Source organism: Poecilia mexicana, unplaced genomic scaffold (assembly GCF_051168715.1).
Source record: "Poecilia mexicana isolate PSO_F unplaced genomic scaffold, ASM5116871v1 scaffold_10, whole genome shotgun sequence".
In the NCBI taxonomy this organism is placed as follows: Eukaryota; Metazoa; Chordata; class Actinopteri; order Cyprinodontiformes; family Poeciliidae; genus Poecilia; species Poecilia mexicana.
In genome coordinates this window covers 6,064,656-6,092,002 of record NW_028263379.1, presented here as the reverse complement: position 1 = coordinate 6,092,002, position 27,347 = coordinate 6,064,656, and the positions used below count along the sequence as shown (strand labels likewise).

Sequence of the window (27,347 nt, the reverse complement as noted above, 5' to 3'; positions counted from 1 at the left end):
TAAATTAAAGATAACAATTTACTCACCTCCTTAGATAGCTTTGTGTTTTTCAATAACTTTCATTAATATTCGGAATCACAACAAGAAAACCTTACCATTAGACTTTCCTTCAAGTTCTAAGCTCCGTTTAGAAGAACTTGTTAAGCAGACGTCACATCTGCTAAATTCCCAGAACATTTTCTCTCCTCATCACTGCATGAATGTCGCCATGGGGGGGCACTGCAATGCAAATTCTTTGTTGTTAGCCTCTGAGTCAGACCTCAAGTGTTTAGAGCAGTCAAAAATAACCACCAATTGATTTGAATTTTGCAGATCTGCATAAAATACACTTGTCAGTATGACGCATGTTTCCTCTTTGATTACAGATGCCTTTTCTCCAAAATGATTCTCGCCTTCATGCAACTTCTATTTTGTCTCCCTGTGTGATTATTGGCCAGTCAGACAAAAATTCTCCTCGGTGTCTGTAACCATGGCAGCTACAGACAGAGAAACAAGTCTTGTTTTCTCATTTCAAACCAATCCATAAAAGAAAAACAGATTATAGTATTGAGCTTTTTATTTTCTTTTTCCTTCACTGATCAGACTTTGGCCAAATGACTTCGATATTCATAAATAGACACTTTGTGCTTTGACAGAAAGTCAGCATCTATTTTAGCTCATTAGGCTAGAAATGAGTTTCATATGTGAAGCTTCACATTGATAGTCAGGAATCATTTCCTAAGCAGGTCAGCAAAATAAATGATTTGGCAAATTATCAAGCAGCTGTTGTGCAGGAAGATATGAAGACATAAATGGACAAAAATGCTGGACATGAAGTGAGAAATAAATTATTATTCCCCTTATCTGGAGAACAGCGTTCCAGACTGTGTTAACTTGGTTATGCTTCTGACTTTCGGTTATTAACATAATTTAGTCTTAGTTTTTAACTCAAGTTCATTGTGTCTGTAATTTTATTTTTACTTTATCATTTTATTTTATTTGAAACTATTAATGTAATAATTCAAATTGGCTATTGGAATTTGATGTAGATTTGACTGTTTTCTTCTTGGTATTTGCATACTTGGACATATTCACAACGGTTAGAGAACACAACCTCCCATTAGAAGCTGAAACCTGAAAATACTTGATCCTCCCTCTAGAAACACTTATTTCTGCCTATTTCAATACTTCAAACACTAAATATACCTCAATATGTATTAATACAAAACCATCTCAGCACTACAGCAGGAGCTAATGAATACTTGTGTTTTTGGCATTGTTTGGTCACAATATGTTTCTATTTTTTTCTGAAGTAAAGTACATTGTCTTCCCTACCTGTACCAGTGTAAGGTGTTCTAAAATGATTTATTGATTAATAAATAATGAGACCCACAGACACGTTTCTTGTCCTTATTTTTGATAACATCAAATGGTGGAAAGTCATTTGATCATTTATTTTCTTTGCTTGAAAATTTCACAAATATACGGTCACAGCTCAGTAGTGACCTGTTTACACAGGCTACAGTTTGGATGAGTCAAGTGTTGTATTAGTTGTAGGAGTGGCAGTGTCACATGACCATCTGGCAGGAAAGAGTGCTTCACATATCCACAAATCTTCTCAAAAGTAAATCATTGGAATATTAATATTTCATAAACATTTGATATATCTTTTTAGATTTTCTCTTCATATACATGCAGTATGTATAACATGCAAGGTAATTACAATGTAACACTTTGCAATGAAGCTAAAATAAAATGCTTTAACCAATAAACTTTACACAAACAAGGCAAAAGAAATAAAACTGAAATAAAACAGTGATTAGCAAATCATCTTTGAAGTTTCAGTTCCCCTCTTTAAAATTTTCTGTTTCACCATGACTATTTTATTTCAGCAATCTTCCTTTAAGTATAACTAAATGCATAAAGCATTTAATTGTAAGATTCTTTATCTTTCTTCTAACAAAAAAAAAAAAAAAACTTTTTATCTTATATAGAAACTGCACTGAAGTAGTATTTTTACTTCCTTCACAGCACCAGTTCTGTAGGGGCAAGGTTCCCATTTCTCACTTCTCAGTTGGAAACGCAAGCCTTTTTTTATACAAGCCAGTCGATAAAGAACTCATGAAACTATAGCAGTGGGATAATAATTCCAGATAATCACAAGTATATGGACCAGTAAATCACATTAAAGAAGAGGAAGGAGAAAGGGAACAGGGCTCTGGAGTACAGGTCGATTCTTTTGGCAGCGGAGGGGATGACTGGTTTTGGGGGAGGTGGTTTCTTGTTCTTTGCCTGGGATTTACCGAGAGCAGAGCCGGTGTCAATCGGTTTCCCGTAGCAGTCAAAGTTTGACAGCTCAAAGTCCCGTGGGAGAGATCCCACGATGCTGAAGTCATTGGTCCGCAGGTCTGATTTGGATGTGCACACCTTTTTACAGCGGGTCTCACCCACCTGAGAGACAGCAAGAGACAAAAAGATAAACATTTTGTTGCTATGATATAGAGATTTTGCTCTTTTTAAATTTTTCTCTGAAACATAACAGGAGAAAACTAGTTATGAAACAACTGCTGAAAAAGAACCATCTGGACAACTCACTACTGCAGAATTACAAGTCAAACTCCGAATTTCCATCACCAGTAAAGAAATCTGTTTTAACCATTTCCACATCACGTTGCTATAGCAACAAAAGATGCAACAAATGGCAGGCGATAGATGGAGGCAGACGTTTTTGTGACTTCAATGTAAAAAAAACAAGTTAGTGGTTAGTGACTCCATGACAAGCCCTCAGTTTATTTAGTTGGTCAGTTTATTTAACATGTGATTCTGAAAAGTTTACTTGTAATAGGTACAATTATACATTTGTTCTAATAAATATGTGAATTAATTGGTATAACTAAATGTTGGGCTAGAATTTGCCAACTGCACAATAGTCTGTGTATAAACTCCAGCTATTATCCAACATCCATACCGCACTGTTCCAGAAACTGAAGGAATCATTTATCTGATGCTTTTAAAAATGTTTTGACTCGACTGCAAACACTTTGAGAATGTAGTAAAACGAGCCGCTTGATCAGGAAACTTGGACAAATCTCCCACTGATAAATCACCTGCTGCTATTTTAAGAGAACATGAATGTTTGGAGTCAACAAAGAGAATTCCTTTGTTCTCCATAACATTACCTAATCAGAGGGGTCTTTTAACCCCTGTAAAATGCTATTTTACCCACTGTTTTTTAGGTTGAGGTCACCTGAAAGAAATCCTGTTTTGCTTTGCTGATGGCCTGCAGGGTGGACAGGATCTAATCAGACTGAAGTCATTAAAATAATTAAAGCTTTGTTATTTTAATTTCCTTTTGATGAGAAAACAGATTTAAACCTCAAAGGAGTAACGCTGCGACTCAGACCCTGATGTAAAATTATTTCTGTATATCAATGTTGTGGATTTCTAAGGAAACTGCTACAAATGTTCAAGCTGAACTCTGACCCCACAGTTATTTGCATTGGGACAAAAACATTTTAATGAATATATTTTCCTGATTTGCATTTAGATTTGATCTTTGCAGCAAAACAGCTTGAAGGTGTTGGATCTGCAGTCTGGGCTTCATTTGACTGTATGTTACTGAGTGTGGGCGTCTGCATGAAATTTGATATTAAAATGGAAAGAGCGCCAGCAGAGGGTATTTCAGGTTTTGTAGTTTGCACAATTAATTTTGAAGATTTTGATTTCTGCAAAAATGTACATAAAATTATAATTACCAATCACTTCAAGATCTCACAAGTCAAAAAAACACAACTTCAGACTTTCAAATTAAAAGCCTTAGAAAAAGCCTTAATTCTAGAGTTTAAAAACAAAAAATGTTTGTGGCTATATCTTAATGCTTTCCTAACACACTCTCTTATGGTATCAAAGCCAGTCACTAACGTGTAAGGTGCTGACGTGCAGAGGCGTCCCTCCGGTCCCGTTGATGGTGTTGTTCCTCACACCAGGACTCTTCCCTGCAGCCTTCTCCTTGGAAGCTATCTTGGCCTTCTCCGCCTCAATGTGCTTTGGACTGTTGAGCATCACTTGAACCACAGCGTACTCCACCAGCGAGGCGAAGCCGAACAGCAGGCATGCAATGAGCCAGATGTCGATAGCCTTGACGTAGGACACTTTGGGCAGCTCTGAAGCTAACGAGGTGCATTCAGAAGACAGGGAGAGCACCGAGAGGATCCCTGCATACCGGGGAGCACAGATGACCTTGTCAGTCAGAAATGTGCATGACAATGAAGAATAACTCTCTTTAGAAGGAAGACAAAAGCTACATTATTATGATGTACTGGATAGCAACAATATGAACAAATATTTATTCATATCAACATGGACAAACAATGCCTGGAAATATGTTGTAAAATCCTGCCACCATTCACTGAAAAAGGAAATAGTTGTTTCAACAGTGATGTGACAGAGGACACAGATCCTACCATGACGCAGCAGGACACTGTGACTTTCACCCCACTGATGACCAGCAGACAAAAGCTTTTCACAATCAGAGCACTTCAAATGCAATAATCTAAAGTATACAAGCAGGTCCATCTTTGGATTGCTAAAGAAACAGTGATTTGGTCAAACAGCAGACTTACATCTAAGAGGCTGCTGCATCATGTAGAGCATTGGGGGTCAAAAACATTCCAGTGTGCCTGATTTAAAACAATTCTGCAAAGATCAGTGAGTCAACATTCCTCTGCAATGATGTAAAAAATGTAGATACTCCAAATACTAAAGGTGGCACAACCTGCCAGTAAGCTTAGATAGTAGATAGTAGCTTTTCATTAAAAAACAACTGTAGTTATCATCTGATATGGACATTTTTGCAATGGTTAAATATCTTACTGTAAAAAAGCAAAAACTAGAGGAAATCTGTAAGGGAGAAAGTACTTTTTCACAGAACCGCATAATGAGTGAATCAGAGGATGGATAATGCACTTCTCAGGTACTTTGTCATGCATTTGCTGCACTTTCTGTATTTCTAAAAGACATTACAGTCAGATAACTGTTCATCACTGATCATTTTTTAGGCCTCATACTCCTGTCCTTGACTTCCCCTTTCATTTTTTTGCACAAGCTCTATAATCAGCAGTGATACAACCACTTGACAGAAAATCTAACAAAATGTAAAAAATCTACAGAAACGCTTCCAAAAATCTGGAGAATTAATCAAGACATCTTTTAAAGATTCCAGGAACGACTGGCTCTTCAGATGCAAAGTATTAAAGAATAAATGCTCCCATTGTTATAACATAAAATAAGACAACTAGAATTATAGAGACTTGATGTTTGTTTCCACTCAGGAACCATTTGTAGCCAGTTATCTGTGAAGGAAAATTAAAAATGTCTATCCTGTCAGCACAAAAAGCTGTAATCAAACGGGTACAAAAGGTTTCTGAGAACATTGCTGAAATCAGCATTCAAAGCTGATTTGTTTCCTTTTGTTAAAAGCACAGACAGCCTCTAATGAGTATGTAATTCCAAAGAGTTTTTATCTCTCAAAGCTTACATCATTACAGGTTAGTGATCTCCCCTAAATAGCAGCAAATCTTCTGGGCCAAAGTGGAAACAGCAATTACGACCAACGTTAAGAGGTTATTCCAACGTCAATGAAAGGCTCTGCAGACTTCTTTTCTTAACATCTCACTTTTTGCTGCTAATGTGCCTTACAGTGACTTTTAATACATTCAAATGATTAATAGATGGATTAATAGATGCTGCTCTCAGACTTAATTAAGATCATTCAACCAAAGAGAAGCTTGCAGAAAAGGTCGGACAGACACATAGATGTGGACACCCCCAGAAAAGATGCTGAAAAAATGTCTCAAAACAAATTCATTGTTAATTGATCCAACATACTCCCACACTCAAAAATTAAAAGAAATCCATTGTTTAATTTGATTAAATTCATTCAATGTAGGAAAAGATAACAGTGTTTAACAAAATTACTGTTAGATGCATGGTTCACTGTAGGAGACCTGGAGCAGAAAGAGGCACCATGATGTCACCAAATCTCCATGACAACCGTTAATCAACGATTTCAACATATTATTTGGGTGTAATGACAGATATATTTTGTCGCACCATCATAAATGAAAAACAAGCTGTGTTAGTGGGTGTAGAATTATGAATAATGGCCAAAAACCTCACCCAAGGTTTGGATTTTTCGACATTTTTACAGTGTATTCTTATCTTGCCCCAGTACAGGCAAGTTTAAGAATTTTTAGACATATTTAGACAGGATCTAGTAAGTTTGTCCTCTTTGTGCATATAATTTGACACAAAAATGAGCAGGAATGCAAACTCACAAACACACCTGGGTGCTGACTGACCTGGAGCCATCATATTCAGAGAGAAGTCAGAGCAGGCCGCCAGGAAGGGTTGAAGTGATGATGGAATGAAAGTGGTGATAAACAGCTGGAATGAAGATGGAGCAAAAAGGAGGCAGTGGATGAATGAGGTGGGATAACAATGGATTTTCTTATCCAGGCAGTCCTGTGCACACACACAAGGGTAATAGGCAATAATATATGAGGGTGATACTGACATATGAGAGTGATATGGACTTATTATATGTGGGTTATGGTGTGGAAGAGGAGTAAATATGTCTTTTATATCTAGTGCCAGCCTATAGTGGATGTATTTTGGAAAGATAGGACCATGTGTGAGGAAGCATATCTCAAACTCCGCAGGCCAGCCTGCTTTACAGCAGAAAATTCCTGGAAACACTTCCTGTGTCTCAAAATGCTAATAAAATTAGATTTAGCTTAACTTAAATAAAAAAACTATATATATATATATATATATATATATATATATATATATATATATATATATATATATATATATATATATATATATATATATATATATATATATATATATATACTCATCAGAACTTAATGCAAAAGGTTTTTTTTATCCTTCACTCTAGTTCTACAATAATTTGCAGAATCCATTAAGACTCCAGCAACTTATTCCCATGAATGTATCTAAACCTGTCTTTAAAACTCCATAACAGGAGAGTGTAATTGTTAATCTTTAAACTCTTAAATTGTTTTATACTTTTATCCTATGTTCTCTCAAAATATATTTGTCTTTTGTACTTAAATGAAGTTTATGATGTTTTAATTCTTTGCTTTTAAAGTGTATACTGCTGTGATTTCATCTTTTTCTTTTTTGACTTTAATAAAAAAAATAGCATTGACACAAATATTAAATTAAACATTAAAAATTCTGTTAATTACATTTAATTTGTGCAAATACATTTTTTTTTTACATTTTCATGGCTGCCGTAATTATATTTGTACTGTACATGTTTTTTGGGGGGTTTCTGAAACCCAAACTGCAGAGGTCCAAACCTGAGTTGAAAACACTTGTCAAATACACATTTTTCATTAGTTCACTGTTTACTTGTACTGTTTATAAAGCAAAAACAGTCAGAATTGTTTGCTCTGGAGTGATCAAAGCTATGTCTTGTTTACCTTAGTATTTTAAGATTAACCTGTTTAGTCTTTGATCTGTGTTATATGGGGTTGCATCATGAACCTACATGATTACATATCAAAAATGGTTAGATTTGACAGTTTGATACAGTAACAAAATGAAACTCATTTGCTCTCCTATGTGCACAAAATATTTCACACCTTTCTAACAAGACTTCAGCAGACGGTTTAGATGAAAATGTGAAAAAGGTCACCAATTGATTGTCTTCTTAAATTCAAGAACAGAATGTGTATTTAATTATTTTCTTTGTGTAAAAGTTGCTTTCAGTATATTTTTGGATTCGGTATTAAAATGTATCTTAATTTAAGTTTAGCACAAAGCATAGAAAATCCTGGCTGTCATTTACCAGACATAAAACCAAAAACAAAGCAACAAAACGTTAAAGCCAACACCTCAAGCAGTGGCAAAAGCCAAAGAAAAAAATAATTATTTATTTAAATCCATCCTGACAAATAAATAAATAATGATGGTCATTGCACTTCAGATATGAAATCATTTGTTTTTAGGACTACTCTAGATAAATGCATCACTGAGCGGGCCCCAGCTGTCAATTACAGCCACATTTAGTGATTTATTATTCAGCACAAACTGGACAGGGAGCCGTGCTTCACACGCAAAGTCCTTCACGGTGTCAAAGTGACTGATGATGTCATGATGGGAATGATTGGAGGTTACAATGTGAGTAATCCCTGAAACCTTTAGAGTGCTTTCTGTTTATGTGTCTGATTCTCTTCATAACATTCCTCTTAAATGAAGATTTGAACAGTAAACTCATTCAGAATATATGGGCGAATCTCATCAAAAAGTTGATTTGTATCAGTAATAAAATTCAAAAAGTTAAATTAATTTCATATTGAGTCATTGCATATAGGGAGCATTTCCTGTTTAGGTTTGATGACTACAGCTAGTGCAAAGGAAGTCCAGATTCTCTAAAATCAGAACAAACTTTACTTTTTTAACAAGGTCATTCATTCATCTTCCCATGATTACTTAAGCTACACCACCACAATTATTTACTAAAAGTACATTTTCATTGGTCTTATGTAATATTCTAGTATTCTGATAAACTAAAATGCAAGTTTTTCTCAGCTGTAAGCAATAATCCTCACCACTGACAAAAATAAGTGCTTAAAAACATAATGCCTCCTATGTTTTATGACTTTCTATAATATGCTTTATTTTTTACACCAAATTAAAGAAACAGATATGGCTTTTGGATGATTTATTACTGAGGTGGCCCTGTGAATGCCTTCTCACTGCAGCAACACTAGCTAAAAGAGCAGGAAGGGTGCTTACAGTGTTTATGTCCTTGTAAATAGCAGTGGAATATGTTATAGTTGGTAAAATGAGTCTTACCCAAAGGAACCCTTGCAGCACTCGCATCAGGGTTGATCCAGAAAGACAGCCAGGAAAGGACCACTATGAGCAGCGTAGGGGCATAAACACCCATCATGTAGAAGCCAACTTGTCTCCGTAGGGTGAAGATAACCTCTACACAAGTGTAATACCCTGCATGAGGAAGAAGAAAACTCAAACCTCACGAGGACTTCATTTAAATGATTTAAAAATGCATAGTAAACAGTGAAGGGAGGCAGAGAGTATCATTCAGACTGGGACCTCAGAAAATAAAGGTCATCCTTACATAAAAACTGACAGCTTTCATAATGGGACATATCTGTAAATTAAATCACAATTTTAGTCCATTTTGACATTTCTAACTTTAAAAAGATCCAATTGTGTAAATAATACACAGCATTACGAACTATTCTATCCATTAAATGTACATTAGTCATTAAAAGGGACAAGCTGACTCAAATCTTCTAATTTATCTGTCTTTTAACCCAGGAGCTACGAGGATGACTGCAGGAGACCCTCTGGTAGGTCCAGCGGGAATGGCTGAGCTGAATAATGTTTTAAAAACTCAGGATTCTCTCCATCTTTTATATAACGCCTGACAGTGTCATGAAGCATGTTCAAACCAGCTGAACGCAGAGACAATCATTATAGGTAGCCATGGTAACCAGGTAAAAACCTGAATCAACAGGAGCAGTGCTTGTCAGTAGGAGATCAGTAAGAAAATTCAGCCTCACATGCAATGGACGATAAACTGGCGCATCACTTTAAAAAAAAAGGATTAATTTATTGAAGCTGAGTTGTTTTCTCGCCCTGTATTTTCAATATTCAGAAGAAAATCAATGCTTCTAGCAGCAAAGGCAAAGCCACAACTTGCTGATCTATTGACTGAACAAAAATATTATCTGAAATGAGACACAAGTAGCAAAAATGATTCAATTAGCTTTAGATTATGACTTTGCTTCCACAAATTTTATGCTATAAAGGGTTTTCTTTGTTCAGAGACTCTTTAAGGATACAAACCATTAAAAACTCCAGGTTTTTCAGACATAAAATACTGAGACCATGATAATCATTTCCAGTTTTGTTCTACCATTAACATGACATGCATGATTCTCACCTGAAAAACAAGCTTGTCTCTCAGGCCAAGACAAGCAAAAAAAAAAAAAAAAAAAAAAATCAAATAAAGGGTTTGTGGCAGCACCTTTCAGTTTCATTTCTATATGGAATTTATTGAATTGAATTCTATTCAATCAGACAAATCTGACATTTGTAACTTACAGATCTCAGATGAATATGTTTACAGACAGTACTTGCTTTCTCTCTTTCTTTGTATATGAAAAACACTTTGTTAATATAAATCCATCACCTGTTCCTTCATAGAATTTGGTGCAGTTTCCATAATCAATGTCTTCTTGTCTGATGTCAAACTGTGGAAGAGCAATAGCATCCATTTGGACAGGGTCTCCTGTCTGCCACATGAACTGCAGGTCATCTGTTGTGTACCCAACTAAAAAATCAAATTAACGACAAACACACAGATATGAAAACATACAGATGCATGTTAAAAAATACAATACAAGTCTATCTATAAGAACTAACAATATCTATTTGAGTGATCTAAGTGCTTGCAGGCTATAAGAAGTAACATCATGAGGTATTTTTCTAAACGTACAGCTTTCAAGTTGCATTTTACACCTCTGCGTATCCATTGGAAACAAGGTCAGATCCAACGGGCAAGAAAGAGTGATGGACAACCTGGATGGAGATGAAAAGCAGCAGATTTTAGTTTGATGAGCTTTGTCTGCATCTCTGAATATCTACAGGTCCTTCTCAAAAAATTAGCATATTGTGATAAAGTTCATTATTTTCCATAATGTAATGATAAAAATTAAACTGTCATATATTTTAGATTCATTGCACACCAACTTAAATATTCATGGTCTTTTATTGTTTTAATATTAATGATTTTGGAATACAGCTCATGAAAACCCAAAATCCCTGTCTCAAAAAATGCATAACTTAGCATAATAATGTTAAGTTATGCATTCAATACTTGGTCAGGAATCCTTTTGCAGCCTTCAGTGCGGCGTTGCATGGAGGCAATCAGCCTGTGGCACTGCTGAGGTGTTATGGAGGCCCAGGATGCTCTGATAGCGGCTTTAAGCTCATCCAGAGTTTTGGGTCTTGCATCTCTCAACTTTCTCTTCACAATATCCCACAGATTCTCTATGGGGTTCAGGTCAGGAGAGTTGACAGGCCAATTGAGCACAGTAACACCATGGTCAGTAAGGCCATGGTGTTTGGCTCTGTGAGCAGGTGCCAGGTTGTGCTGAAAAATGAAATCTTAATCTCCATAAAGTTTTTCAGCAGATGGAAGTATGAAGTGCTCCAACATCTCCTGATAGCAGCTGCATTGACCTGCCCTCGATAAAACACAGTGGACCAACACCAGCAGCTGACATGGCTCCCCAGACCATCACTGACTGTGGGTACTGGACACTGGACTTCTGGCATTTTGGCATTTCCTTCTCCCCAGTCTTCCTCCAGACTCTGGCACCTTGATTTCTGAATGACATGCAACATTTTCTTTCATCCGAAAAAAGTACGTTGGACCACTGAGCAACAGTCCAGTGCTGCTTCTCTGTAGCCTAGGTCAGCCGCTTCTGCCGCTGTCTCTGGTTCAAAAGTGGCTTGACCTTTGACCTGGGGAATGAGGGACCTGTAGCCCCTTTCCTACACACGCCTGTGCACAGTGACTATGGATGTTTCTACTCCAGACTCAGTCCACTGCTTCCGCAGGTCTAGAATCGGCCCTTCTCCACAATCTTCCTCAGGGTCCGGTCACCTCTTCTCGTTGTGCAGCGTTTTCTGCCACACTTTTTCCTTCCCATTGAGGTGCCTTGATACTCTGGGAACAGCCTATTTGTTCAGAAATTTCTTTCTGTGTCTTACCCTCTTGCTTGAGGATGTCAATGATGGCCTTCTGGACAGCAGTCAGGTCGGCAGGCTGACCCATGATTGCGGTTTTGAGTAATGAACCAGGCTGGGAGTTTTTAAAAGCCTCAGGAATCTTTTGCAGGTGTTACTTTGTTGATTCAGATGATGAGGTTACTTGCTCGTTCAGAGAACCTTTTCATGATATGCTAATTTTTTGAGACATGGATTTTGGGTTTTCATGAGCTGTTTGCCAAAATCATTAGTATTAAAACAATAAAAGACCAGAAATATTTCAGTTGGTGTGCAATGAATCTAAAATATATGAGAGTTTAATTTTTATCATTACATTATGGAAAATAATGAACTTCATCACAATATGCTAATTTTTTAGAAGGACCTGTACATACACACCTTGGTTGTATAAAACTAGTGTAAACTTTGGCATTACATCACAGGTCTCTTTAAACACCAAACAAATGTCATGATTTTCAACAGTTGTTTTGGTTTCTGGGTCCTCCAGATTCAGTTATAACAGAAAAATAAAAGACATTGGTTTACGGATGTATTTTTTGTAAAAGGCTTTTTGAAAAATATTGTAAAAATGAAATGTAACAAACAAATAGACAAGTAAATCAGTAAGTAAAAGTACCTCATACTAATGAGGACATCTCCGTTACGGAAGATGAAGAGGAGGATGTTCTCTTGGGTCACATCGTGAAAGTTTGCACTTTTCTCATTAGCGAAGAACAAGTCAGGCTTCCAGAGACATTTGAACATCTTGGGATCAACAGTGAGCGAGTCTGACTTGAAGTCCTGTGGTAACTTGAGCCTGGGGTCATTCCAGCGCTGCCGCAGGAAGATGTTCACCCTGTAATCCTGTCGGGTTTGACGCCAGACAAGTTCAAACATGGCTGCATTTCAAATAAACACTTCTGGACAAAGGCTGGTTACTTTCAGACACGTAGCTCAGCTAATGAGTCACTTTTCCACATCAGAAAACTGGAACATTTGCTCTGAAGTTTTGAACAAGAAGGTGTTTAACAGCTTAACGACTGTGACAATGCACAGAGGTTTGTTAATCTTGAAATAAAAGCATTTTAAACAATTATTTGTAATATTTGATTTGTTTAAAAATACCTTCTTCTGATTGTTATCTGCTATTAAATTTTCTCTGTAGCACAACTAAAACAAGCCAAGAAGCAAAGCGAGTTTTTATGACTGAAACTCAAACATAATGACACGTAAAAAGCTGCAAAGCCCAGAGGTCAGATGTTATCAGGACACCAACACTGCTGACGCCATTAAGGAGCTTAATGATGAAATCTCCACATTCCTGCTGGTCTTGTGCTAAATTAGGCTGTTGTGAAGGTGAAGATGGATGAAATGTCAAAATATCATAGAACTTCCAACATATTGGTAAAAAATATGTATTTAAAATATAAACATATTACTTTTCTTTAAATTATTTCATTATCACTTGTTGATGAAGTCAAGTTTTATAAAGCACTTTTACAAAACATTTTTTACATATTTATCAATATTGTCACTATGTTGTCTCCCAGTGCTAACTAGAAACAACCAATCGGTGGTGGGAGGAGGGTCTTAGCAATGTCAATCAAGCTTGTGTACATGCTTTCTGCTGTGATACAACTTCCTTCTGATCGTGGAGCCCGTCATAAATGCAAAGGCTAGTTAGTATGGCCACCAATGACAGCAGATAAACAGCAGATAAAAAATAAATCTGTTGGATTTATTAAATCCAACAGATTTGTTGAATTTAACAAATGTGCAAAACAGTATTTTTAAGTTTTATACTGCAGTTTTAATATATGCAGCCTGACTAGTCGTTAATCTTCAACATTACAATGAAAGCCTGAGGTCCTTTTGCTCCACATTTAGAAAGCAGGCTGTCATTTGTGCACCGCCCTAATTTTAGTCTCCAGTGTCTGTCCAGTTCCACAAACAGCCTCTGTTGGATTTTTTTTCCTGTCTGAGATGCAAGCCAATTCCCACACCTTATCCTTCCTGAAAACCAGACAAGGAAATATATCTTCCTTCTGGCTCGGTATCAAGCTGCCAGTGCGACATTCGATTCCAGGGAGATTTAACACGGCTGTGTGTTGTAATCAGCAAGGAAAACTCAAGCTGGGAGGCAGTAAAAACATAGCTGCAATTTATTCTGTCTCAACAGCAACATCATTTTCTACAGAGGTGTACACAATCTTCAAGTGAAAATTGGTGCGTTAAATACTGCAGACGTGTGCTGCGTGTTAGCCTGAGGAAGGTGTAAATGATGAGGGATGGCTTTCAGAGATCAAACACCCCACAGAGTGATAAATTGAGGGGGCAGAGGTGACCAGCTGTTGTTTCTTTCTCCTCCATGAATCGTTTCAAACCTTCTTAACTTTCAGCGTCTTTGGGAAACTCGGCGGAGAGAGAGAAGACCTTTGGGACTTCTGCCTCATTTTCCTTCGTTGCCATTTTCTTGGCTCATGTTCCTATTTCCAACACCTGTCCTTTTCTTTTTTCGTCTTCCCCTCATCTTGCTTTGGGTAGATTCTCCCTTATGTTGCTTTGATTTTCATGGCTTTTTCCCATGAAATGCGAAAATGTTTTCACATTTTCTGTTACATTATTCCTCTCTGCTCAGTCTTCTTATTACTAGTCTTACTCCGTCACTATTGCCAAATTCAACAAATCCACGAAAAGAATAATATAACAAAGAGACATTCCAAATTTGCACAAATTGTTTGAAAATGAGCAGGTAGAACATATAATATCTTGTTTCCTGCCCCTCTCATTTATCAAGTTTGTGCATCTATTTGTAATTTTGAATCACATTTGTAACCAAATATTGAATTATTTGTAAATTTAGTAGATCGGGGCACTTTGGCTTATACCTCACACCTTATTCTTATTGAGATGCTCACAATAAATATGTTTTATCACATTGAGCCTTGTGATAAAACACATTGCATCGACATGTCTCCTCCCGTTCCTGACTTTATTGTTCTTTCTTCCTGTTTTACATCCTCTTTGCCAGACAAGGAAACCATCAATGACAATCAGGAAAGCTTGCATGCAATCTATCACTGATGTTTATATCAAAATGTGCAGGAATGCAAGACCTGCACATCACATCTCACAAAAGACTACTGTTCAGGATGCAGCTGTGTTTTCTCTCCCTGCAGTCATCTATAAAACTTCATCTCCATAATACTAAATTTCTAAAACTGCATGTGAGATTAAAAAAAATTCTTTAAGAAACACGAAGGAAGAACTTTTCAAATATTCTCTAAATTATACATGACAGAACTGAGTCAAATGGGAGATACTGTACGTTACTGAGCTGCCAAGCTTTAAATAATCTTATAAATAATCACTCCTTTTCTGCCAGCGGCTTTAAGAAATCATGAAAATCAGGCGACCTTCTTGAATGTAGAAAGCCTTCTTACACGTTTCTGACTGTTCAGAAGTCGGCCCTGCAGCGTCCTTGAGTTTAATCTGGTGGTTAGCATTCAAACTGCACTTCTTTATCTGCAATTAAGCCATCAGATTAATGAGGCTTGAAAACTTGCCTTTTCAATCATGATTTATTTCTAACGGTTCTAAAACATGTCAGGAATCACTTCTTTCTTCATTCTTCCTTAGACATCCACATTAGAGTAGTTTTAAAGCTTCTTGTTGACCAGCAGAAGTATGGATCATAATCATCATAATCTGACTACAGCGGAAACAGAACGGATTCTCTCACCATGGTTGTTTCCTGAATTGAGCCAAAGCTGTTGATAAAAATGTTCACTCTGTCCTCCACAGGAATCCCTGGATTCAGAAAGACAGAAGAAGACATTTTAACATTAAGTGTCATCTTTGATCACTGCTGGTTGGAAGTATGACTGAAGCACCATGCGTTCAGATACAACTCAAAAAATTTGAATGTCACCAAAAAGTTTTGTGATTTAGTTTGAAAACTTTAACTTCTAATTCAATTAAACAGGTTCATTACATACACAAGACCAGTGTCTGTATTAAACAACTTAATGTAGATGCTCTAAACACTTGGGCTGGGCTCCTTTTGCATGAATAAGTGCATCAGTGCAGAGGCGACCAGCCTATGGTTCTATTGAAAACACTTCACAGATTCTCTATAAAGTTTAGCTCAGGCCACTTTGCTGGCCAATCACAGTGAAACCATGGTGACTAAAGCAGGCATTGTTATTCTTGGCTGTGTGGGCCAGTACCAACCTCTTCTGCAAAATGAAATCAGCAGCGCTGTCAAGCTTTTCAGCAGAATCAAGCTTGAAGTACTCTGAAATTTCCAGGTTCCCAGCTGAGCTGAGTTTGGATTTGATAAACCGCAGCAGACAACACGGCTCCACGAACCATCACTGAGGGAGGAAACTCCTTCCTCATCCTCTATACATGTATTTTCATTTGAAAGGAGGATTTTATTTAGTTATTTTTTTCTCCTTAGCCCACGTCAGGTTCTCCTGATGTTTCCTCACTAACATCCTCATCCAATCATCTGACGTGGTCAATACAGATGTGGAAGCACTTAGTACATATTGATGATGTTTTTCATCCTTCACAGGCTGCCTGGGACACTCGCTTGTATTAATCTAAATATGAACATAAGCTGTGCCGAATGACAATGAAAGACCAAACACTGACCCTGAACATCACATCTCAAGTGATGTCACTTGAGACTCGGCTCAAGCAGCAAAGTCCTTTGCGGTCCACTCATCTAAAGCACTTAAACAGCTATATGATATACTTCAAATATATATATTTTTAGATAAAAGTTTTACTTACTGGAATCCGCAGTTCTAAAAGAAAAAAAACACATGTTGATACCAGGTCCAAATGGGGCCATGTGGTTCAGGAGTGACTTCAAGTATCTGTGTGTCTCAACTCTTAAAGCACAGAGTCCAGCTGCAGTCCAAGCTCCTCAAAGAGCTTTGCTTTCCAGTCCTCTTAAGATTGTGGTTATCCATGTATTGAGCACCTTTCCCTGTCTTACTTTTTGCTTCCACACAATTTTCCATTAATATCCTTGAATAAAGTGCTCTGTGAGCAGCCAGCTTCTTCAGCAACAACCTTAGCTTCTTTTTTGAAGGTATCAGTTGTGTTGTTGGACAGTTGTGAGGTCAGCAGTGTTCCCCGAGTGTTTAATTGGTTCTATGAACTATTACAGCTTTCTAAGGCAATAAACTTAAGTGAATTGGCAGAAATAAATGTTTGAAATATAACTCTCAGATTTTAATTTGAATTCCTGAGTCAAAAAAAAAAACTGATCAAGAATACTCTAATTTATTGACATACACTTTCTTTAATGTTGTTATAATGTTGAGAAATAAATCCCTTTTTTTGATTTTACACCTAAAAGTATTGCTTCAGATTTTTAGGTAGTTTCCTGTCTGACAAGGTGGAAGACTAAACAATAAAAAACAAATAAAAATCTATTTGCATGAGCCACCCATCTGTTTGTGACACTAAACCTGCGAATGTTTGGGCTGGCATCTCGCTCTGCTTTACCGTTTTGCATAAACTAATAAAACTTCTCATAAATGCTGACTCCTCACCCAGCTTTGAATAAATAATTTCTTTTGAGGTGTTCACTGGATGCGTCAAAGAACAAACTTTTCCCTAAAATGAATGCACATGAAGCGGAGGCGGCGCAGGGCTCTTGCATTTATTAAACAAACCGAGCTAATTAATATTCCATAAAACACATTTTGTGTTTCCTCACATATTCTCCATAGGATATGTAAAAGCAGCTCGCCCTTTTAAAGCCGCTGACAAAGCAATGCCCAATGTGCAGCTTAGATATTAATGTGGGAGATTAAGACATGGCTGTTAATGGACAGGGAGCTTTCAGCTCTGAAATCAAGAGCAGATGTCTGGCTGCTGGACTAGTTAGAGGCGTTCAGGGAGGGAGACCGTCTGCTCGCTACATATCAAAAACAGCCTCAGATTCAGGTCTGCCAAATGCCAGAGAATGGAAACTATTTGCAATCCACCTGAAGAATGACAAAACCATCAGTCAGATAGACGAAACAGTCAATAGTCACTCCTGTCTTGTTCTTATAGCCGTGTCTGGGAGGGTGAAGCAGGGTAAAACGTCTCTGTGATATGAACAGTAGAATATAAACACTGGAGACAGCTGCTTCCTGTTGAGTAAGAACTGAAACTAAAACTGGCACACATTAGGATTAAAGGGTTCACTTTAGCTCCAATTCCCACACAGATCATCTATTTAGAAACAGAATACTTATGTTTTCTAACTGTAACTTTGAGGTCTCCAACTCTCAATATAAATGTAAACTAATCAAGCACAGCATTATGACCACTGACAGGTTAAGTGAAAAAAAATGTGTTTAACACCTTTTGGCAGAAGTGGTTGGTAACTAGTTGCATTACTACTCCCATCTAGGAGTAATTTTACTGTGCTTCTTATTCCTGAGACAAAAAAAATTAAGCTATGAGGAAAATCTGGTATTTCAAAGAATAAAACATAAAAAAATAACTAAAATGATTGCCAAAGGCAGGAGAGTTAGAAGTAGAATAAATTGGCAGGCATAAGGAACTGAGTGAATTTGGAAATGGCCAAATCCTGATGACCGGATGATCAGGTGAGAGCATCTCTGAAACTGCAGCTCTGGTGAGGTACCTGATCTGTGTTCATCAGTTTCTATCAAAAGTGATTCAAGACTGAAACACTGGGGAGCTAGAAACAGCATCAGACACAAACAAGGCTAACTGATTGATATCTGGAGCGAAGGACGACCGATCTGATTCTGACCCAGATGAGCTACTGAAACTGCTGAGCATTTAAAGGACTATTATAGTAAAATGGGATATTATGTAAAATCAGAAAGAGTAGGAGATTTTTAAAGACACAGAGGCCCAGTTTCAAGGTGTGAACTTACAAACTCAAATTTCTTTTAAGTCATGATTGATATATACACCATTTTTATAACAACTGAAAGATAGCACAATCAAGCCTCCTTGATTGTGCTATAAAATGGCAATATGTGCCTGGAAATACATAAACCCACCCATTCAATGCTGTTTGTTGACAGAAGGATCTCAGAATACCCAGTAGACCAGTTTGGTTGTTCACCACCAAAAGCACCAACAGAAGAAAGTGTCTTGGTATAATGCATCATAATTTTAAAGCAACAGTTATCAAGCAATGTTTTAAGGATCACAACCACAAGTTGAGGTTCTGAATTTGCTCTTAAACTCCCCAGAACGCAATCCAATTGAGCATTTCTGGTATGTGTGGGACATTGTACATTTACAAAACAGAAACAGGACTTTCTGTGTTCCTTTACATTTTTAAGATACTTCCAACAGAACTATATACAAACAAACTGAATGTGCATATTTGTAATTAGCATACCAAGAACTCAGTGAAATTGTAAATAAAATCCAAAGCAGGCTGGTTATAGATGTGACAGGACTTGCCTTTGAAGTTGGGTCTTATTCTGGGATCGTAGCTGATCAGTAACCTGTTCAAGATGTTACTGGTTGAGTTTGCAGGGACTCGAGCCAGATCCTCAGACGACAGCTGTCTGCAAACAAAGAAGGCGGAGAGGGAAGTTTAGCAGGTCAAATTCCTGGCAGATGAACAACACAAATGGACAGCGCGCCCACTTCTAGCCGCTTTGTGTACTTTTTGATTAAACTACATGCCGAGAGAGGAACCACTTTGGGATTAAATTGGCTTTTAAAATTTGGACCACCCAACAAATGTTAGAGTGAAGCAATGTTTAAAAATGGGATCTGCTGTTATTCTGAGTTGTTCCCAGACCCTGACATACCCTTGGGTTGATGGGTGGTGTTTTGTGATCATCTGGGACAAATAGGAATAATCAGGGCTTTTACAACAAATACTCAATAAACTGATTTGCCACCAAATCAGTCCTCCAACTACTTTGATACATGCAATATTCCTAACATCAATTTTCATTTATTTTAAAGATCATAATGCCATACTTTTTTTTCCTATTTCTATCCTAACCAACTTGAGAATTTTCTTTTCAACCACCTTAAACCAAAAGTAGCAAAAACAGAGTCTCCTAAATGTGAGCACTCAAGCAAGGCAGGGGATTTCATTGACATCCAGCCAAATATATTCTGTTTCTACATCTTAAATATTACAGAACTAAGTGACAAAAACAAAGACTGAGCAGGATCTGGCAGGGGAGACAGGAGAAAAGCCTCTTCATGGGTGGCAAAGAATTTACCCCTCTCAAAAGCACTTTACATATCAAGAAGTAAACTTTATGCTCTGAGGATGATTCAAAGTCTTTCACAGGAATGATCTACAGTGTGTATGTTATGCTGTTTCCTTGATCAAAGTGAAACACACAATTCCCACCCACAAAACCTCCCTTTCTCCCCTTTCTGCTTTAACCAGCTCTTCTGACAGCCTCAAGCACCAGAGCTTAACTAGAACCAAGTGGTTTTCTTGATCCACAGTGGCATCCACAGCATTAAACACAAAATATGTCACGCAGCTTGCACATGCCAGCGCATGAACCACATCAAACAGTTTACTCCTCATTTCAGGAAGCCTCAGTGTGGATCCAATTGTTACCATTTAAGGGAACAGACAGAGCAGTTTCTCTGTGAAAAGAAAAATGGATATGCCAAAGGAGTAAGAGATTCTGTTCAGAGACTATTCATCATGTCTGTAATTTATCAATAAGATCTAAATCAGATTTCTTTGAGTTTGGATTTTGAATGCACATTTCTTAGATTTCAAGAAAGCCTGTTTCTTTCTTTGGAATGCAGATGAATAATGAATAATGCCTTAAAATAGTCTGATATGCTGATAAAATGAAACCAGTAGAATTTATCAAACCCATCCATCTATCCAAATCTATATCTGCTTGTCTGTACAGAGTTGGAGGGGGGGACACGGGTGACTTTCTCCAGCAGTTAAAGGGTTGCAGGGTGGGTACACCCTGAACAGGTCGCCAGTGCAACACAGACAAACAACTATGTCCGCACAACCTCACTCCTAAAGGCAATTCAGAGAGACCAATCAACCTAAAAGTTTTGAACTGTGGGGGGAATCCAGAGCATTCAGAGAGAACCGATACATTCATGAGCAGAACATGCAAACTCCATGCAGAAAAACCTCAGGCCAGGTTCAAACCTGGGGCCAATTTCAGTACAACCCAATCAACAAGAACTAAAGCATAGTGTGTTTGGGATAGACTTGGGGTAAACTGAGTCATGGGAATTCTAACTGTTTGGACAATCCAATGTAAAGATGAGTTTTTATTTGCTTTAATTTTAACACTTAAATTGTTGCATTTTCTACATTTGATCCCCACCGTGATGATTGACAAATATTCTCAATGTTTAATAAATGAAGCATACCTAAAGTCATGATTCTTTTATCTAATCTATATTAATGATAAATTATAAATAACATATAATTGATATATTGCCTCTTAAATTACTTTTTAACATTTTCAGTAGACTGTTTAATAACACAATAGATAAAATATTTAGAAATGTTACTTCTCAATCAAGAATTTTATGAAAAATAATTTACTGTGTTCTGCTGAACTGAATTATAATTATATTTAATTTGAATATACTGAATTAAAATGAGCTTTCTAGATAATACTGGTGTGCAAAGGATTTACATTTTAAGTCAGAAGTTTATATGCACTCATCATCGGCATAAGTGGCATGATAATGAGCAATTTTCCCATGGCTGACCAATTTTACACTTTTTTCACGTGGTGAAGACTATAAATAAAGGCTCACACACACACATACATCCCCAATAATATTTGTGTTTCGAACCCAGTGAAAAACACCCTTGTTTCTGTCTGGTAAAACAGTGTGTATGGAGGATGTTACCCTGCACAGTATAATAGATGTGGTGTTTATCTTGTACTTACGATGGACAGTAAACCTGCTTCCCTTTCTTTTTTCCCTTCTTAGTTCCTTTCTCTTTAGCAGATCCTCCCTCTAGACAAAGAGAGAGGACTAAGAGGAAGATGGCAAGCTTCTTCATCACCATTCTGGTGTGAGTGTGGCCTGTGGAGGATAAAGCAATTTAAGTACAGAGAAGACAGATTAAAAATTGTTCAGGCAGGAATATGACTTAAAATATTATAATGTTATTTTCACGTTATGTTAGGAGTTACTTGTCCTAACTGGATGTATTTTCCTGGTTTCCTTTGCTTTTCTTTTTTTTAATGAATCAATTCATTGTTATTACACACATTTATGATGAGATTTAAATGATACATAGACTCTATCTTTTCAGATCACACACATTCATATCTGACTAGCATAAGTAAGAAAAACTGCAGCCAGAAGAAAATAAATTGCATTAAACTTCTTTGAAATTTGCTTTGATTTATATTTGTTGTAGTGAGATAAAGCTCACTTTATGCTAAATAGATGGTATATGGGTAGGATCTTATGATGGGCAGAAATGCTCTCATGCATGCACGGTGCATTTTTCCTTTACAGAAGCCATTAATCAGAGAACAAACTGGTACCTGTATGATTCATGCCCTGTATTAGAAAACTGTGCCCTTTTATTGCATAGCGACACTAGAGACAAACAGTAAAGCCAGCAGTCTCGCCTCCAACCCCAAATACACACTCTGCCAGCCAGCCTGTATATTAACTGAGGCAGTTTAGTGTCTAGACAGAGACATACTCTTTCCTCCTCGATGCCTTGGCTATTTAGCTCCCTGTCTGCTCCTGGCCTGCACATGGATTATTAGTTTATGTTGGAGAAATGTTTGTCTTAAATCTGTTGAGTTTCTTTGCTCTAAATGCAAACATTTCCTGTTGACCATATGAAGTAAACAACACTTTATCAGGCAGATAAAATACAACAATGAAACTTTCTGGCCAACTACATTATCAGTCAAATGCTGGCTGGCAGCAGCAAGTCAATGTATGACTTGACGAAAAGTTTCACCTCCACAGATCAACAAAAGTACAGTAAAGTCCGTGTCTCCATGCAAGGACACGCATTCACACCCGACATGACTTACTTTTTGGTTTCACCACAAACTGACGCGGTTGGTGTTCCTGCCTCAGGTGTCATATCCATCCTGGCTAGCTTGTAGTTTTCATTGTCAAACATTCACCGGTTCAGAACGAAGCTCCGAGAGGGAGTCACGTGATGACGTCATGAGGATGTCTTAATTGAGTGTTTTTTCTTAAATTGAGTATTGTTTTTTTGTCCTAATTTTTTATTTCAGTGTTATGATTATTTTATTTATTTAGTATACTTTTATTATAGTTTACTTGAATTATAGGTATTTTTGTCTTCTTGTGGGCGGAGCCTGTGACCTTTCACATGTGACGTCACGCTTTCCAGAACAATTGGATTGCTTCTCAAAACAACTTATGCACTCTTGTAAAGCCTGCCAAAAAACAGGCAACTGTTAGCCCATTAGTATCGCTTTCACTTGATTTCACCTTAAAAAATTGTCACAGGATGCTGTGCGGTCAGCTGCATAAACAGCCAAGGGTGAAAACCAATGTTGTTATTTTATTGTGTAACTTTTAATGAAGACATATTGTAGTAATGGATTGCAGCCGTCAATCAGAGGGACTGGCAGCCCTCGGTGTAATTGTGGATTTGCTGCTAACACTTTTCATAAAGTAAGAATATTGAGGTTTATAAACTTTAGAAGTAAGCGTGATTAGAAAGATATAAAATATTGCATTACGGAAAAGGTACGTGTCTAACCATTTGTAATCATGTAGAAAATGCCCCGCCATTATGTTGCCTAACATGTTGCTAACTTGTTAGCATCTAGTCTTTGTGTTTTTGAGGCTTTTTCGGTGTTAGCGGAAATGCTACTTATAACATAATTATATAAATTAAGTGGTGTGAATTCTGGAAAAGTCTGCAATTTGATCAACACATCAGGAGGGAGAAGATTTGGGTCGGTTTTTAAGCTAACTATTTCAAACGGTTGTAAATACCACTGTGAGTCCCGACAAGTGTGTTACGTTCAATGATAAATTAGTTTGACTTGAACTACTAGAAGCTATTAATACACTGGCAAAAACAACTTGGTAAAACACACAGTTTTAGTGGATTGCTATTTTCCATTCTTTTGTTGTCATAGGCCTGAGGAGAGGAAGAAAGTGGAAGCTCTCCAGCCAATCACAGGGAAAACTCGGGATGCAAGGCAAACAACCATTCATCCACACATTTGTGTCTAACGGTTATTTAGAAAATATCCTTCCAATGTTTCTTCCTACTTATCCATATAACGTCAGCACTCATTCAGTGGCCAGCGGGTTAGTGACATGCTGGTCATGTCACTAATCCGTCAGAGAAACACAATAATACACATAAGGACAATTTAGGATCTCCCGTTAACCTGACATCAATCTTTTGGCTGGTTTGATGAAGGCAGAGAACTAATGAGAAAGGGGATGAGAACATCATGACCACCCCAAACATGAAGACCCCAAGCTGGGACAGTGCTAAAAAGGGCACCTCTGTATTTTTACGTTCAACATGGACATATGAATACATCCCAACAGAAATATGACTTGATTTAAAATACTTCACTCAACCATGGCCATGCAGCAGACTTAGGCTTAACCAGCTCTGTTGTACTACTAGCAATTTTAAACAGACAGAGGTTGTGTCACACAGTGACTCACATTCCTTGCCCAATGGCACAACTGTCATGTCCAACTCAGGTTGTTCAGGTCCAGATATCCACAGTCAATTAACCCTTTTTCTGCCAAGGCTAAATGTTGATATTATGGCTAAGTCTGAGAGCTTTGGTCTCTTTTCCCAGTTGAACTTGACTTTTCAACATTTGGTTACAGATTATTGCACATAATAAGACATTTTCAACATTTTAAAATAAGAAAAATACAAAATTGCTTTTTAATTGTTAATTTTTGAATTGTTCATGAAATTTCGATTTGGTATTTGGAACATGAACCTGTAAATGTTCAAAATAATTTACCAGTGATTTTTTTTTTTTGTATCTAAAATCAAATAAATATCTTTCATAACATTTGCAATTACAAAATCCTCGTTTGGAACATTCTAATGCACAAAGCCTGTCTTCTGCTCATATCGACATGCAACAAAGGTAAAAAAAAAAAAAAAAAAAGCAACCCGGAGCTATCCCAACCTGTAGCTGCTCATCGCCTCCAGCCCTTTTCTAACAAGAGAAAAGTAGGAGGCTGACGCTCTGAGCATCAGTGGGGGGGGGACACAGACAGGAGTGGGAACTAAACAGCGACCACCATGACGGGGGGTCGCAGGAAGAAGATGCCTATGCATGTGAAGGCGATGGTGTGATGTCACGTCATGCTATGAGCATATAAAAAACATGTTATCTGTTAATCACTGAACATGCACAGCTCCACTTACCGTTTTGGTTTTCCTCTTGTTAAAGATAAATCCAGAACAGCTGACTGTTAAAAAAATAAAACCCTATCAGAGCCTCGCAGACCAGTCGCTGATTTTCTTTCCCATCCTGTTCTCCGCTCACCTCTGAGAAGCAAATTGTTGAGCGGATATTTTCAGGGAAGAAAAGTTACATCTCGGCAATTTGCCAATTTTTGTGTTTATTTCTCCCGCTCCCGCTTATTGTTATTTTGGAATCAGAGTGTATATGGCTGCTGCCCTTTCGCCTCAGCTCGGGATGCCCAAGATGGAGGCTTGTGTACCTGTCATGCAACATGCGCAGTAGCGGCAGCGTGTAGCTGGAGCGCATCACTGCCATCAGCACCACGGACAGCCGCTTCCCCGCCTCCTGGTCGGCGGCGGCGGCGGCTGCGTGACGCCAGCTGAGCGAGATGCTGTCACACACGTGACGGTTCACTATCTGTAGCAGCTTCTGTGAGAAATCCACGGACGTGATCAGACCCACGGAATGAACATGTCTCCGAGAACATGGATTCAACCCTATTCCAGTTAGCAGATCGGATTTATAGGATTAAAATGAGACAATAAATGAATTCAGTTTCAGAAAATGTATGACCTAATATCGTCAGATAGGTGAAACTGTGGCACAAAATTAAATCACGCTGTATTGCACTAGTATTCATACCCTTTGAACCCCACCACACACTTTACTGTATTTTATTGGGATTTTACGTGATAGACTATCACAGAGTAGTGAATAAATATAAAATATATTTTATATTTATAAAATATAATAAATGGCTTTCACATGTTTCCATAACTAAATATATAAAAATAGTAAAAACATTTTATTTCAGCTGATACCCCGAAATAAAATCAAATTGTGAATTTGGTGGCGGTGAATCTGTCTGCAGCGCAAACATTAGTTGCCCGTTTTAGCAACCTTTCTTTATGGAAGAGTGATTAAAGCAAGTACTTTCTTCCTTATAGTAAAGTACTATGGTAAAAAGAAACTAAAACAGATTTCTTTTTCTACATGTAAAACGCTGTCTGTTGCGATACAGAAGTCCTCTGAGTCCTTAGTCTGTCCATTAAATTACATGTCCGAGTTAGAGGAGAGATGTTATTTAGGGATATAATTGCCCTCCAAGTAACTACACTATAAAGAATAGATGCACTGATGACTTACTATCCTTTATTTTTTTAAGGTAGAGTTTTTGGCAAGAGATCAAATCATTCTAAAAATAAAAAGCATTCACCTAACATTTTCATACTATTGATTTTTACATTCTGTTAGTGAAAAGATATTGTGTATAAAGTCATTTCATGGATCATGTACTACACAGCACTTTTATGCGATATAAAATTAATATTTGTTCAAACTGAAGAGCATTCTGTGCTGAGCAGAGTTTTATATCTGTGGAAACATCTAAAGAAATTTCAGCTCACTGAAACTGCTGGGGGAAAAAAATAAAAAAATATATTTAGATCATTGTCATCATATTCCTCCACATGTGTGGGGGTGCTGATATTTATTATTTATCAGTGTAAATTTAAAAAAATACAAGATATATTTTCCAGTGTATTGTTATTCATTTCTATATGACTGAAGTTAAGCAACTGAATGTAGAAATAAACTTTGATTTTATTATCATTTTTATGGTGAAATAGAGGGACAGAAGAATTCTGGTGCTTGATTCTTTATCAAAATATATTTTACAATTATACTACATCACATTAAGAACATATCAAAGAAATAATTGAATCCAAGTTTTAAAGTGAATTTCATGTTTGCAGTGGTTGGTAGATTTGTCTCCAAGTAGAACTGAGGACCCAAATGCAGAACAAGCAGGAAACTGGAGGCAACACAGTGTGGACAGGGTTTGCTACGTATAACACCAATCTTTCAAAAGTTTGTTTTGTGGATGATCTGCCCACAGTGTGACTATAAAATATTTTCACAAACATACGTTTATTTTCCAACACAATGCCTCTGAATTTAAATCACATGCACCATTTATAAACGCTCACTTTTAACTTATTTGACTCACAACCAAGAACAAGTTTTATATTAAAGTGTTGGATGAAGTGAAGAAATCTGAGTCAGTCTTCATAAATAAAACTTATTTGATGAAGA

At 37.2% G+C, this 27,347-nt stretch overlaps 1 protein-coding gene across 1 annotated transcript; it reads right to left on the bottom strand.

Moving 5' to 3' along the window:
• Positions 1-1,393: 1,393 nt before the first annotated feature.
• On the bottom strand, positions 1,394-23,572 carry glrbb (glycine receptor, beta b). Its single transcript, XM_088009361.1, has 10 exons — positions 22,851-23,572; positions 21,735-21,873; positions 19,276-19,382; positions 15,560-15,627; positions 12,455-12,681; positions 10,541-10,623; positions 10,235-10,375; positions 8,869-9,021; positions 3,901-4,193; positions 1,394-2,430 (listed from the first exon to the last, which is right to left on the bottom strand). The coding sequence occupies exons 2-10, from the start codon at positions 21,854-21,856 to the stop codon at positions 2,137-2,139; spliced, it is 1,488 nt and encodes a 495-aa protein (XP_087865487.1). The 5' UTR covers positions 21,857-21,873; positions 22,851-23,572; the 3' UTR covers positions 1,394-2,136.
• Positions 23,573-27,347: the final 3,775 nt, after the last annotated feature.

Coding starts and splice junctions, on each gene's coding strand:
- glrbb (XM_088009361.1), bottom strand. CDS start 21,856: ATGGTGATGAAGAAGCTTGCCATCTTCCTCTTAGTCCTCTCTCTTTGT. Junction 19,383..21,734: donor AAGCAGGTTTACTGTCCATC/GTAAGTACAAGA, acceptor CTTTGTTTGCAG/ACAGCTGTCGTCTGAGGATC. Junction 9,022..10,234: donor CAAATTCTATGAAGGAACAG/GTGATGGATTTA, acceptor TTCCTCATGCAG/GGTATTACACTTGTGTAGAG.